The 15165-nt window shown below is 35.7% G+C and overlaps 1 protein-coding gene across 7 annotated transcripts in view; it reads left to right on the forward strand.

The window, feature by feature from the left end:
- The window catches only part of TCAIM (T cell activation inhibitor, mitochondrial), a 46095-nt gene that overhangs the window by 12002 nt on the left and 18928 nt on the right, over window positions 1–15165 (forward strand). For all 7 annotated transcript variants that reach the window (XM_032308713.1, XM_032309018.1, XM_032309037.1 and 4 more), the window contains 3 exons: window positions 1949–2084; window positions 6360–6513; window positions 11069–11321. In XM_032308713.1, coding sequence (XP_032164604.1) covers window positions 1949–2084; window positions 6360–6513; window positions 11069–11321 — 543 coding nt within the window. The remainder of the gene's footprint in view (window positions 1–1948; window positions 2085–6359; window positions 6514–11068; window positions 11322–15165) is intronic.

The following is a 15165-nucleotide window of genomic DNA, read 5'->3' on the forward strand; positions in this document are numbered from 1 at the left end:
AGTTTGTGGGGGAAGTGGGCACCTTGTCTCCTGGTGTATAGTACTTACACAGTAATTGTTCAGTGAGTGGGAACAATTTGGGTAGGTGGCACGAGGGCACTGGGAGCGTGTTTGGGGCTGAGAAATCATGCAGAAATGAGGGAGGAATGAGAAAGATTACTTTGGCCTAAAGTCGTCTTAGAGTGGTAGGAAATCACTGTAGAAAGACAGATTGGAAATGATTACAGAGGATTGGAAATACCAGACTAAGAAGTGGATTTTATTCGCAGGAGTTGAAACACTAGCAAAGGTGTTATAGTAGGGAATACTGTAGGAGTGGGATTTTAGGAAAATTAACCTGTATAGAAAATGGGAAAAAACACTAGGGGGTAGATGAATTGTGCAGTTCAACTTTTTGGTGTTAATGGGCGGCAGAGAAATGGAAAGAAGGAATGGTTTCCGGGGACATTGTAAAGTGAGAAGAAACAGCCAATTTCCAGAGTACCCAAAATTGGGCAGTGGTACTGGCTGTGGATTTGTACTCTGGCAACATGGAGGAAAGGGGTACTGCAGTGACAGAGATAAGGAAGATAATCTTGGGTTGAACTGCTTCCTTGCTTTCTGTACCCAGGCTGAGATTAGAAGGAAAACAGTGACCTCTACTCCTTATTTTAGACACATAATATTTGAGAGGCTGGCAGGATAGCTTAAGTGTCTGTGAGACATTTGGGAATGAGAAATGAAGCTCAAACAGGGAATCAGTGGAGCTGTCAGTGTTTGCTTACACGGCCTGATATTGAGACCATCAGTACCTGGCTTATTGCTTACTTTATTGTTTAGACTCCTGTTGTAGTTCTTCATGCACAGCCTTGTATATTGACTTTGTAAAAGGTTTGAATATGTGCCAAAAAAAAAAAAAGAGGTAATCTGAGAATGTGGTTGGTCTCCAGATTGCCAAAAAATCTCCATAAATGATCCTGTAATCTCTATCATTTAAAAAATATAATAGCCTTCCATTCACTCAATAATGTATGAGACACACTTCTACTCAGTATTGTATGAGGTCATATATGAGACAAAAGGGTGCCTCATATTTAGACTTCTTTATAGACTGTTATAGAATGGAAAAGGTAAAATTATAATGTTCAAAAATAGATGTCACAGAAGTGCTTCCCAAAAATTGCAAATAATTTCATCTGGATTTAAAACTGTACTTTAAAAAATACTCCTAGATGTGTTTTGCCAAAATTTAAGAATGAGAATGTCGAGTTACCCAACTAGGATAATTTTAGCATGCCAGCTATGAGGAGGTAAACTAAGGGGCATCTTGTATCTCTTTTTAAGCATTGTACTCAAAATATTTTTCACTAGAAAGAAAAGATTACACTATGGATATTGAGGGTTTTTTATCTGAAGAAAAAAATGATACAGGAAATTGTCACCATCTGCAGTAAAGCCACTTAACATTTCAAAGTAGTGTTTGAGGGGAAATTTTATTATTATTAATTAATATTATTTTCTCATATTGCATCAGAGGAATTTATAACCACTGTTTTAAGAAACCATGTGGCACTCTCTGCTTGTTAAAACTCTAATATATTTCTTATTTATTTGTTAAATTCTTTTTAATTAAAGTATAATTGACATACAGTGCCCTGTTAGTTTCAAGTATACATCATAATGATTCAATGTTTTTATACATTATTAACTGATATCCATGATAAGTTTAGCTACCATCTGTCACCATACAAAGTTTTTACAATATTATGGAGTGTATTCCCTATGCTATAAATATATACCCACAACATAACCACAGTTTTTATTTCTGTCTTGTTTCTATGGTATTTTCTATATGTAATAATTTTAATGTTATTGTCACTTTATACATTTGGGATCTGTGTGTGTGTGTGTGTGTGTGTGTGTGTGTGTGAGTGCCTTGGTGAATAATAAATCCACATCTTTTTAAAAGGTTATGTCTAGAGAAGATATTTCCACACTGGTTTCTTTCCTCAAGAACTTTATCAGGAGCTGAAGCCGTCAATGCCTTGAGACCATTCTACTTTGCAGTACATCCAGATTTCTTTGGACAGCACCCCAGAGAAAGGGTAAACATTTATTTATTTATTTAACCTTTAGTCCCCATTTCATAACCTAAAGTTTTGCTAATTTTTGACACAATATTATCACACACAGTTGTACAAGCTTTGAAAATATACATATTGAAAATTGGAAATCTGATTATTGATGTTTTATGAAATCTGAGAGAATGGAAAATCCATACATTGGGCTCTGCTCCCAGTTCCTGGCACAGAGCTCCTGATACTCTTGTATCTTCGTAAGTGAGAAGAGCACTAGAAGCATCTCTTGTTCTGCTCTTTGGTCTTTGGCTCCATCCCTGACACCTGACTCCTAAAGGCCTTGTAAGTCCCTATATGATGGGAGCACGAGGAGCACCTTTTGTTCCATTGCAGTGACCCTGGGTGGCTCGTGCATGGGAGCTGGTCATCAGAAGGACCAAGGCATGATTAGAAGCTTGGAATTTTCCGCCCCAACCCTCAACCTCCAGAGAGGAGAAAAGGGCTGGAAGTAGACGTAATAATTGATCATGCCTACATGAAGAATCCTCCATAAAATTCCAGTAGTATGGGGTTCAGACAGCTTCCAGGTGGACAAACATCTCTACCCTGGAGGGTAGTGCTCCCAAACTCTATGGGGACAAAAGCTTCTGCACTTGGGACCCTGTGTCTCTCTTCAGCTGACTGTTTATCTGTGTCCATTATTATATCATGTAATATGGTAAACATGAGTTTTTCACTGAGTTCTGTGAGCTACTCTAGTGAATTAATAGAATCTAAGGAGGGGGTTGCTGCAAATTGCTGGTTGGTCAAAAACACAAGTGATAACAGGTGTGACAGACATCTGAAGTGTGTATATGGCAGTGTGGCGGCAGAGGGAGAGGACGGTGTTGGGGAACTGAGCCCTTAACTTGTGGGATCTGATGCTTTCTCTGGATATATAATGTCAGTTATAGTTAAGTTAAGTTGTAGGACTTCCAGCTGGTGTCAAAGAGAATTGCTTATGGTGGGGAAAAACCTCCACTCATTTGGTGACCAGACATGTCGGAAGTCAAGTATTTTGTGTGAATATACAGAAGGCACACAGGAGATAGACTGGGTTATTCCCTGTTTATGAAGGCTGCCATTTTTTATGAGGGCAATAAAGCTATCATGGAGAGTCTTTAAAGTATTAGTAATGTTTTCTGAACCAGTGTTTGGAGTAAAATTGAGTGTTTGAAAGAAAATTTCAGGCTTCTGTTACCATGGTCAGTCTGTTTTTTAAGGATGGTTACAAGGAAAGTTTTTCAGTGCCCTAAGTGGTTTTCCCTTCTGTTGCATGCTGCTGGTTCTCTTCCCTACAGCCTCACTTACTGTGTGCTCAAGGAATGCAGACGGAGATGGGAAGTAACTTATAATAAACTTAGTGAGGATGGTCAATATTATTTCATTTGTTCTCTTTATTTTCTTTAACATTAATACCTGGTTTAATGTTAAAAGGAATTTAGAACTCTTAAAAATTTAGAACATTTTTATATAGTTTTTTTCTACTTGCAGTGGAAAAAAATTTAATTAGTAAAATGAATCAACAGAAAAATATCCATTACTTTGAGGATGTTAATTACTTAAAGTTTTTAAACCCAACATATGTGGAAAAATTATGCCTAGTCGTAGGTGAATGTTTTCCCTCCTCTACCAGTGTATCTTTTGTTTTTTTATTAAAACTACTGTGTGCTCCAAAAGGTGAACTCAGCAGGCATGTGTTACTTAAACTCTACATTCCAAAGAAATGCCTAGCTTTGGTATTTGCCCTTGACTGCCTCCTGGGAGAGAAGCTCTGAGCCCTTAGAATATCCTGCCTGATGGGAATCTTTTGTATGTGTGAGCTATCAGGCCATGCCAGATATTTTACGCTAAAAATGTGATTTTTGGTGAATGCCTGTTTTCATATGTTGGGGTCCCTCTGGGTGTGCTGGAGACTGAACAGCTAAGGTCAGTCACATGGCCACTACATGCCTGCTTGATTGAGCCTAGTAAAATGCTGGACACCAGGGCTTGACTGAGCTTCTGCAGTTGGCAACACTTTTCATGCATTGTCACACATTGTTCCTGGGGAATTAAGTGCTAGCTCTACAAATCCACTGGGAGAGGACAACTGGAACCTTGAACCTGGCCTCTCCTGGACTCTATCCGACATGCCTTTTCCTGATTTTAATCTGTATCCCTTTGCTGATTTTAATCTCTATCCTTTTGCTGTAATAAACCATAATGGTGAGTGTAACAGTTTTTCTGATTTCTGTAAATCCCTAAAATGTAATTATTCTAGTAAATTAATATAGCAGACCCTTGAATAGTGCAGGGGTTGGGACACTAACCCCCTGCGCATTTGAAAATCTGTATATAACCTTTGACTTCTCCCAGAACTTATATACTAATAGCCTACTATTGACCAGAAGTCTTACCAATAATATAGTTAACACATATTCTGCATGATATGTGTATTGTATTCTATATTCTTTTTATTTTAATAGATTATTTATTTATTTATTTGACAGAGAGAGATCACAGGTAGGCAGAGAGGCAGGCAGAGAGGGGGAAGCAGGCTTCCTGCTGAGCAGAGAGCCTGATGTGGGGCTTGATCCCAGGACCCTGGGATCATGACCTGAGCCAAAAGCAGAGGCTTTAACCCACTGAGCCACCCAGGCGCCTTAGAGTAAAATAAGGTAGAGAATATAAAATATTATTAAGAAATCATAATGAATAAAAAAAAAAAATCCATGTATAAGTGGTCCCATGAAGTTCAAACCCATGTTGTTGAAGAGTCAGCTATATTTTCATTTACTTTTTTGACTTGTATTTGAGTGCCTACTCTGTGCCAAGCCTTGGTTTCTGGGTTTTTACTGGGGGGTCAGTCACGTAGATATGGTTTGTCCTTTCCTTTCTTGTTTAAGTGTCACATTCATGAGGCTCTCCCAGATTGCCTTATATGAAACTGTCACCCTGCCACCCAGCACTCTCTGTCCCCATATCCTGTGGTACTGTTTCTGTTTCCCTGCCATATTAGACATACTGTCATCAAAGTTCTAGCTCAGGGAAGGCAGTTCACCCTTCCTGGCCCCTCATGTTCATTCAGTCCAGTCTTCTCTGCATTTGTATGGAACACCCTTGTCTCTTTCCTAGAAAAACAGACTGAAAGTGCTATCTAAGCAGCAACAGAATAGGGTCTCAAAGTGAAGCACAGCTACTCTTAAACCTCTTCATGTTAACTCAGTTTTAAAATACAGAAAACATTTCTAGGTTTCAAAAATCAAAACTAAATACAAAGTTTACTCAGAAGTCTCACTCCTGTCCCATTTCTTTTGCCCCATTTGTATAACTTCTGGAGGTAACCATTTTTATTGGGTTTCTGGGTTGTTCTATATATTTCTTTTTGGCAAACATAGAAACTTGTAGCAAAACAGAATTACAAAGATTTAGTCTTAACACTAGCAAGAAAGGTACCTCAGCAGCCCACTGAACTATGGTAGCTAAGAACAGCATATTAGAATCAGTTAAACAGACAAAAATAAACTGATTGTTCCTAATTTCAGATCATACAGTGTATCTGAGAAGAAACCTACAGTGATAGGAAACATGGTTACTATTTATGCCATTCTTTAGAGCTATTCCTTCACTAAAGGATGTTTCTTCTTTTCACTTAACAACCTGGGAAATAACTCCATGTCAATTCCTAGATATCTATAGCACATTCTTTTTTTTTTTCTTTTCTTTTTGGTTGTATAGTATTCCATTGAATGAATGCACCATAATTCAACCAGTCTCAGGATGGTCATTTTAAGAGCTCTTTATTAGAGAGAAATGACTTGCAGATATTTTCTGTCAGTAGCTTATTTGTCAGTAAACTGCTTATTGTGTGTGTGTTTGTGTGGTTTTTTGTGTGCCTTTTTTTTTTTTTTTTTTTTTTTTTTTTAGTTTTTAGTTTTTTTATGTAAGTGGACTCATCAATCACATATTATCAATCATGTATTAGAGATATTTAATTATAGTTAGGCTTTTTCCACATCAAAGTTATAGAAGAGTTCAACAGGTTTTCTTCTAGTACTTAGTTACTTTTTTTCACATCTTAGCCATAAAGAGTTTGTTCTGTTACATGTTGTAAGAATGTAGATCTAATTTTATTCTTCATCGAAGACTTATGAAATCCCAACATTTTTAATACTAAATTATTCAGTACCCTCAATAACATGTTTAAAGTTCAGGATATAAATTCTGTTGTTTTCTTGATCTGTTTTGTGTGTAAATGCTCCTTGGTATTTTTTTTTCCAGGAAGTCAATGAAAATTCTCTTAAGAGATTGAGTGTCTACTTAGAAAACCTCCAGAAACCAGGCTTCAGGTCTTTGAAACCAACTCAGCTTACATTTTATGTAAGAGAAACGGAGCAGAATTCCTCTGAAGGCCAGGAACCCTTTAGCACTTCCGGTATGTTTTCTTATTTCTAGTGTTTCCCTTGCAAGCTATGTGATAAATATGTTTATTAAGTCTGCCGTTGCCTGAATACCTTTGGATTGAAGCCTTGGTCATAAATAAATAAGTATGTATGTATGTATGTATGTGTGTGTAGATATGTATGTATGTATGTATGTATGTATATAAAATTTGATTGTTCTCTCAGAATTAGATTCTGTTCCTGGCTACCTATGTTTGAAAAAGCCATTTTTTTGAGTTTAAACTTTTTTGTGTGTAAAACTGAATGTTCCTGTTTGTTCACCTCCTATTTCATATTTTAAGTGTTAACCATGTATATAACAATTTACATTTTTAAAAAAGTACAGCCTATATTCCCTTACTTAGCCATCAAAGTACCCCATGAAGTAGATAGTATTTGCCCAAGTAAATTATGTGCAGGGATTTTCCCAGGGCTGGAGATGGATTGTGGGTCTTGAACCCAGCCAGGCCTTTCAACTCCAGCTATAGGCTTTTTTAGTCAGTCTTAATAGATAGCCTTCTTTTTGGCCCTTTGTTACTGCTTTAGCCCTGATCCAAAAATATTTAAGATTAAGGGTAGATAGGTAGATACAGGTCTATCATTTCTCTAAATATCTAAATAAAGGGGTCATCCTTTTGGTGATCCTTGAGGAAATGACTTTATTTTTAGAATGAACTTTAAAATAATTTAAAGGTTTACCAAGAGCTTTCTCTGAGTTAAGATTAAAACAAGTATAAAATGCGCTATAATTTTTTTCTGAAGCAAACTGTTAGACAACTCAATCTGATAGGTTTTTGGAACCTAGAATCTATTTCTAGCTCTGCCAGTGACTAGCTATGAGAGCTTAACTTCTGGTTCTTCATTATTAAAATGAGAAAGTTTAAGTACTAAAGCATGGAAGAGGTTAAGTAGTGTGTTATGTACTGAAACACTCACAGTGAAGACCCCTGCCTTATACTTTGGGCTCACAGGGCTCTAGGGTGCTTACATGGAGTATGGAAGAGCTTGATCTAAGAAGTACTAAAACAGGATCTTTATGTTGAAAACAACTTCCCACCCAGTCTCTCTAGGAATGAGCATTTGATAATACATTTACTCTGTTTTCTTAATTTCTCTTGTTTGTATGTGGGAGTTCAGGAATCAGAAATTCCTTTCCTTGACTGTTCTCCATCTGCCTCTGATTTGGGAGTTTTCTTAAAAGTAGACACTATTCTCATTATCCAAGACAAAAAGTCAACTCATAGCCCTGTTGTGAAGGAACTGCTCTACTGAAGCATGCTTAAATGATAGTAGTAATAATAAGTAATTATGTTTATCACTCTAAATGACATAATTCTATTTGAAATTGTAAACAATAACAAATATGCTGTGTAAGACCAAATATTCATAAATACTCTTTAATAAATACACAGTCAAGATTTTGCCATGAATTGAAAAATATCATATACTTAGGCATAGTGGTCTACTTAGATCTCATGATTTCTCTCTCCATAACAGATGGAATGTATGAGAGCAAATTACATCCTTTACAGTTTTTTAAAACAAGAATGTTATCACCAGTCTATTTTTATTTGTCTGTATTTGGGAGAGTCAGACTCATTTCTAGTAGCTATAGTTGCCACTTTCACGAGCACCATCTATTGGGTTTGTCTTGAATGTTGACTACATGTGGAGTTAAAGAATAAACCAGGTCTATTTGTTAGGGAAGGAGCAAACAGAGGGAAACTCAGAAACTTAAGAAGTTTCACACAGCAAAGTAAGGACAGAGCTGGTACTAGAACAAATGTCTCCTTAATCCTAGTCTAATGTGATTTATATGCTACATTATCTATTCTTCTTTAAAAATATTGTTAGTAATCATTTTTACCTTTGCCTGTATGACAGAGATTGGCACTCTGACAAGTATGTAATGTCTTTAATCTCTTGATCTGATTATAAAATTAAGATCATTCCTAATTAAGATGGTAATAAGGTAAAATGGTTACTACTGATTTTCATTACTAAAATTAAAGTCTTAAATTACTTCTTCACTTTTGATGGCCTATGAGGAAATAAACTTCCTTCAAACAAGTAGATTATTCACCGGGAGCTTTCTGTGAGTTAGTACTACAATAAGTAACTGTAGGCAGCTGTGACTGAATAAAGATGGAAATCCTTAATTTTCATTAATGGTAAACTTTGAGCCATTCATTAAACAAAAATGGATTATAGAAAAAATGAATTCAAAGTGGGAGATAATACAGCATATATGACAAAAAGATAATGTATAAAGAGCTCTTACACAAAGTAGCTCCATTACAAAAATGGGCAAAGACAATGGCTAGACAGTTCAGGAAACAATATATACAAATAGCCAAAAAAATTAAAATGTTTAACTTTAGTAATCAAATCCAAACTAAACTAATGATGTACTGTTTTCCAATAAAGCATATGCACATTCCTTAGTCCTTACATTCAATTAAATAGTTAATGGGATTGATAAGGTAGAAACAGATTTATCCTTGACTGAGCTCTTCCTACCCTCAAACACAGGAATTAGGACTTTACTTTCTTCTTTCACCAACTAGAACAACTCCCTTACTAGTATTTCTCACTTTACCATAAAATGATTCAAGGAATTCAGCTAAAAAAACTTTCTTAGTTTGCATGTTCTAGATTCCTTAACTCTGTGTGGCAAGCGGAATGTGTATCTCTTGAGAATGATTTAAATTGTGAAATCTGTCATCAGTGCCAAAGATAAGAAAATACATTTCAGGGGCGCGTGGGTGGCTCAGTGGGTTAAAGCCTCTGCTTTCAACTCAGGTCATGATCCCAGGGTCCTGAGATCGAGCCCCACATTGGGTTCTCTGCTCAGCGGAGAGCCTGCCTCCCCCTCTCTCTGCCTGCCTGTCTGTCTACTTGTGATCTTTGTCTGTCAAATAAATAAATAAAATCTTGGAAAAAAAAAAAAGGAAAATACATTTCAGCCTTACATAAAAAGTGAAAAATAAAAGCTTTTATGTCCATCAGTTTCAGAAATGTCAAAGAAATTATGCTTCGTTTCCTTCATTATGTGGACTGATATATATAACTGCTAATAAAAAATGGATTGATCCATACATACAGACATGGAAGAGTCACCAAGTTTAAGTAACAAAAGCAAGTTCAACGTAATATGTCTAGAGTGATACTGTTTATATATTAAAAGGAAACAATCCAAACTGTAGGTGTATGTTTGTGTAAATGAATAGCATATATTGTATGTAATGAACATACAAAGGAACACAGAAAAGGTCTAGAGCAGTCCGACTGTCCAAGAGAACTTTCTGTGATGATATAAATGTTCTGCATTCACACTAATATAGCGGGCACAAGTGCCATGTGACTGTTAAGCACTTAAAATGTTAGCATGACCAGAAACTGAATTTTAATTTTGTTAATTTGCATTAATTTAACTCTAAACTGCCACTTAGGGCTAGGAGCTACCATATGAAATAGTGCAGGTATGTTATAGATGTGACTAATAAATCTAATATATATATTTAAATATATATATTTTTAAATATAAGTCTAATAAAGATGTGAGGTTTTATCCTTTTTAAAAGGAGACTTTTATTTTTATTATATGTATCTCTAATTTCACAGTACTTCTATAATAATGTTATAATTTTCAAAACCAATTAAAAGTACTTTTTAAAAATGAAGAAAGAATCAGCATGCTCTTATGGAGAAAATACTGGGCTTGAAGTCAACTCAGATTTAAACCCTTGTTCTGCATTCTTCCTATTTCTTCACATTTGCAAAGAGATAATAATCACATGGTTGGTAGGGTGTTGAGAAGTTACATAAATTCAGCTAGAATCATGCCTAACCCCCACTAATGAAGAGGAAAAAAGGAGAAAACAGATTTCCTGTTGAGGTTATAACAAGTTAAGATTACTAATCTTAGCCCACTGACTATCCATAATCAAACTAAGATTGTAAAGTGTTAACTTTTAAACAATTAGGGAGTTTCACATCCCTTCCAAAAAATGTTGAGTTATTAAGTAGTTGTGTGGACAAGTGTGAAGATAATCTCCTGTAATCACAGAAAATTCAAGATGGGTTTGTGTCACCCCAGAGACTAGACTCTCTGGCTGCTCTCATCTGAACCACTGTCACAGTACACCCTCCCCATCCCCTCGTCTCCCCCTTTGTCTTAGTGCCAGAAACTGTCTTTCATGGACACTTGCTCATAAGAGAGCTTTTCCATCTCTTAGACTGTCGAGACCAAATTTATGGGCAGCACTGAAAATATTTTGAATCCCCTCCATGGGCTGGATCCAGGTCTCTAGTGCCAAACTAGACAGAGAACTGACCAAGGAATTCATGAAGGTAAAGATAACTGCATTGTAGTTTGGACAAGGGAAGTAGTTTTCTGTTTACAGATTATTTGCCAGTAGAATAGTTTTTAATCAGTAATCAAATGTTTTTAAAAGATTTTTATTTTATTTTTGTTGTTTGAAAAGGTGTTTTTAAATAAGTGAATAATCATCTGTATTAATTGTTTGGGGGAATTATATTCTCTAGGATTTCGAGCAGTCAAATTTACTTTGCACACCAGAGATCTGCTAAGCACAGTATTATATATTCTCAACTCCTGCAGTTTATCTGTTGAACATATCCAAAGCTTGAATACTAATGTGCATTCTCAGCCTCTCAAGGAGGCTAAAAGGATGTCTGACAGGCCCATCAAGTGGGACAAATCTTACTACTACTTTACTGGATTTAAAGACCCTCATGAAGACCTCGAACAAGTCTCAAGAATGGAAACAACCCTAACGTATGTAAAAGTTCTTATTTTACTAAACTTATTCGTAGTTCATATTTAGAATGAGAGTCTGATCTTCCAAGAAAAGTAATTTCTATCAAAATAGTTAATCCAGTAACCATTATGAAAAAGATTTCATGTTTCTTAAAGTTGCCCAAGTACTTCCAACTATATTTAATTTTTAGTCTTTTGATACCAAACATGCATAGAGGGGATTGTTTTAAGTTTTAAAAATTCTGCTCTTCAAGTTACCCCTGGTAAGTAGAGAAAAGATATACACCTAAGACTATAAAAAAAAAGTTAGTTTTTTTCATGTGTTAAACATTTCCAGTTTCTCCAGATAGCTCAACAGTAATGTCCTTTAGTGTAATAATCCATACATGATAGAAGTGCATGGAGACAACATTTGAAAATATCTGGGGGGTTATAAAGTATAAGCTATCAGCTATAAAATAAATTAGTCCTTGTGATATAATAATGTATAGTGTGGGGACTGTGGTTTATAATACTGTATTGTATATTTGGAAGTTGCTGAGAGAAAAGATCTTTTCAGTTTTCATCACAAGAAAAAAATGTGTTACCATGTATGGTGATGGTGTTAACTAGACTTACTACGGTGATCATTTTTTAATATATACCAATATTAAATCATTATGTTTAAAACATGGAACTAATGTTATATGTTAGTTATATCTATATTTAAAAATATCATCTGGAAATATTGAGAAAGAATAATTTTTAATTATAAAAGCCATGTATGAAATATTTCCCTTTTACTTGTCCTGTTTGTAAAGTCACCATTAATATTTTTTTGAATAAGTCCTTTTTGGACTCCATAAACACCACCCATATTCTGTGCCTATAGTTGTACCTAAAGAGTTCATGGCTTACCAGAGGATTCTCATTTATTACATCATAAATTATCTTTAATTATCTACTGGCCGAACATCTACTTTGTGAACTACCTATACTAACTCAGGAATCCCTGCCCTTGCTATCTAGCTAGATTCCAAATAAAGCCATAGAGACAAGAAAGTAGTAGTCTAGTACAGAAAGGGAGACAAATAACCTGTCGGAAGGCATGTGTGTACATGTCTATGATGGTCTGCCTCTGGTCTGTGTATGTGTGTAACTAGGGGGTAAATCACCTCCCTAAATATGTGGATTTTAATTGTTCCAGTTCTCTTTGTAAACAAAACCAGAATGAAAATGTGACTTTGGGAATGATAATGACAGACCAGAAGTAATGAAGTAATGAAGATAGAAATTGATGTATAGGGGCACCTGCGTGGCTCAGTTGGTTAAGCCTCTGCCTTCGGTTTGGGTCATGATCTCAGAGTCCTGGGATCGAGCCCTGCATTGGGCTTTCTACTCAGCGGGGTGTCTGCTTCCCCCTCTCTCTCACTTGGCCTGCCTCTCTGCCTACTTATGATCTCTGTCTGTCAAATAAATAAATAAAATCTTTAAAAAAAATTGATGTATATATATAAAAAAAAGTCATGGTAAGGTAGAAATTGATGATTTTAAAAAAAGGTTTAGAAAAACAGAAGAGATGATTGAAGGTAATTACATGCAGAGGCTACAGTGGAAGTTAAGTAGGTTGCTGTGAGTATGAGCAGCTCCAAACCCTTTGAGCCAGTCTTGACCTTTTCCCAAACACAGATACTGCCCACTTTGAAGGTACTCTACTGAGGTCTTACTCAACAGTTTGTTTTAGGTGAGTTTTTCCCAGTAAGGATTCCAGGAGCTTTTATCATAAAAGTCAGAATAATATCAATTTCTTGTTTCAATTATTAATTTTTTAAATTTTTAATTATTTTAAAATAATTATAAAATCATCGAATCATTGGAGAGCTTTCAACTCATGAATTGAGTGATGCTGCCTTCTAAGATTTAGGGTACCTGTGACAGCCAAAACTTGTTAGCCACCATGGTCATTTTGGCCATATGCAGTTCATGTTTTTATTTTGATTCTTGTATTGTTTAATTTCATCTTGTATATTTAGGTTGCAGAAGAGGAATCAGAAGGCGCACATAATTATAATGGTCACAAAGAACATAAAAATGATAATTCTTCAAATTTACATCAAACTGATCTTCACTGGATTTATAAATTGTATTCACCTGATCAAAAGTTATTCTTAAAGCATGTTAAGCTTTCCTCTAGGATTTCTAATAATTTCTTCTAGTATTTCAAGATACAATTTTTTTTTAAGATTTTATTTATTTATTTGACAGACAGAGATCACAAATAGGCAGAGAGGCAGGCAGAGAGGGGGAAGCAGGCTCCTTGCTGAGCAGGGAACCTGATGCGGGGCTGGATCCCAGGACCCCGATCATGACCTGAGCCTAAGGTAGAGGCTTAACCCGCTGAGCCACCCAGGTGTCCCCAAGATACAGTATTTTAAAAAGATAATATAATAGCAGTGTTTTTTTTTTTTTTTTAAAGATTTTATTTATTTATTTGAGAGAGAGACAGTGAGAGAGAACATGAGCGAGGTCAGAGGGAGAAGCAGACTCCCCGTGGAGCTGGGAGCCCGATGTGGGACTCGATCCCAGGACTCCAGGATCATGACCTGAGCTGAAGGCAGTTGTCCAACCAACTGAGCCACCCAGGCGCCCGTTTTTTTTTTTTTTTTAAAGATTTTATTTATTTATTTGACAGAGAGAAATCACAAGTAGACGGAGAGGCAGACAGAGAGAGAGAGGGAAGCAGGCTCCCTCCTGAGCAGAGAGCCCGATGCGGGACTCGATCCCAGGACCCTGAGATCATGACCTGAGCCGAAGGCAGCGGCTTAACCCACTGAGCCACCCAGGCGCCCTGTTTTTTTTTTTTTTTAATAGCAGTATTTTTTAGTGTAAACTGAAATCATCACTTAATGTTGTGAAATAAAACCTAGAAATTGTGAAAATAAATCAGTCAGGATTTTTTTTTTAAGTAGAAGAATTACCACATTATAAAGCTCCGTTCAATCTGTTTTCATATTACATCTGGTAATTACATTTTTTTTTTAAGTGGTAGTTACATTTCAATCCATGTTTAGGACATGCTATGTAATTCTGAATTTCTTGGCAAGTTGTGCTTTATCTTACTTCAAAATCATTTTACTGTATAACCATATAAAATGGATAAAGTGAAATTTTTAATACCTCAAGAGTTTTTTTTCTATACTGTAATAGAAGTTTGCCAGTCTCAAAAAAATTGGGAAATTCCACTCCATGGACATGTTGTAGGTTTTAATATGTCCATATTTTGGGTATATTCTCTAATTTCTGAATAATATTATAACAAAATGAATTTTAATTTGTGCTTGGAAGGAGCCAGTGGGATCCATTTCTGTCTAAACAAATAATCCCATATGAAATACCTTTTCCAAAGAAAAAACATGTCATGGAACTATAGAAAGGCCATTGAAATGCTACTCTATCATGCACTGAAATCCAGTAAATGTCAGACTTCCATTTTTTGCATTTGAATTTTGTTCAAGGAGTTATATTTCACTTTCAGTGTAGAATTTCTAAGTCGATCTTAGTTCACAAAATGCCACATTGTACAACTACAACCTTGGAACTATTTCTGTAGAACATTTGGAAATTTTAGTCATGATTTAACTGGTATCATGCATTTATTTATTCTTCCTTTTCTGTAGGCTAAGTCAGTGTTTTTCACATTGCAAGTATGATGCAACTTAGTGATTTGGGATCAGCAAAGTGGTTTTGCTTTTGCTTTCATCTTTTTTTACATTTTTAAAAATATATGTTTTCAGTAAGTTTAAGTAGTGTTTCTCAAAATACTTGTTTTAGTTATGTAGAAACATATATGTGTGTGCATGTGTGTACATACTGAGTCACCATT

This window comes from Mustela erminea, chromosome 1, assembly GCF_009829155.1.
Source record: "Mustela erminea isolate mMusErm1 chromosome 1, mMusErm1.Pri, whole genome shotgun sequence".
Lineage (NCBI taxonomy): Eukaryota > Metazoa > Chordata > Mammalia > Carnivora > Mustelidae > Mustela > Mustela erminea.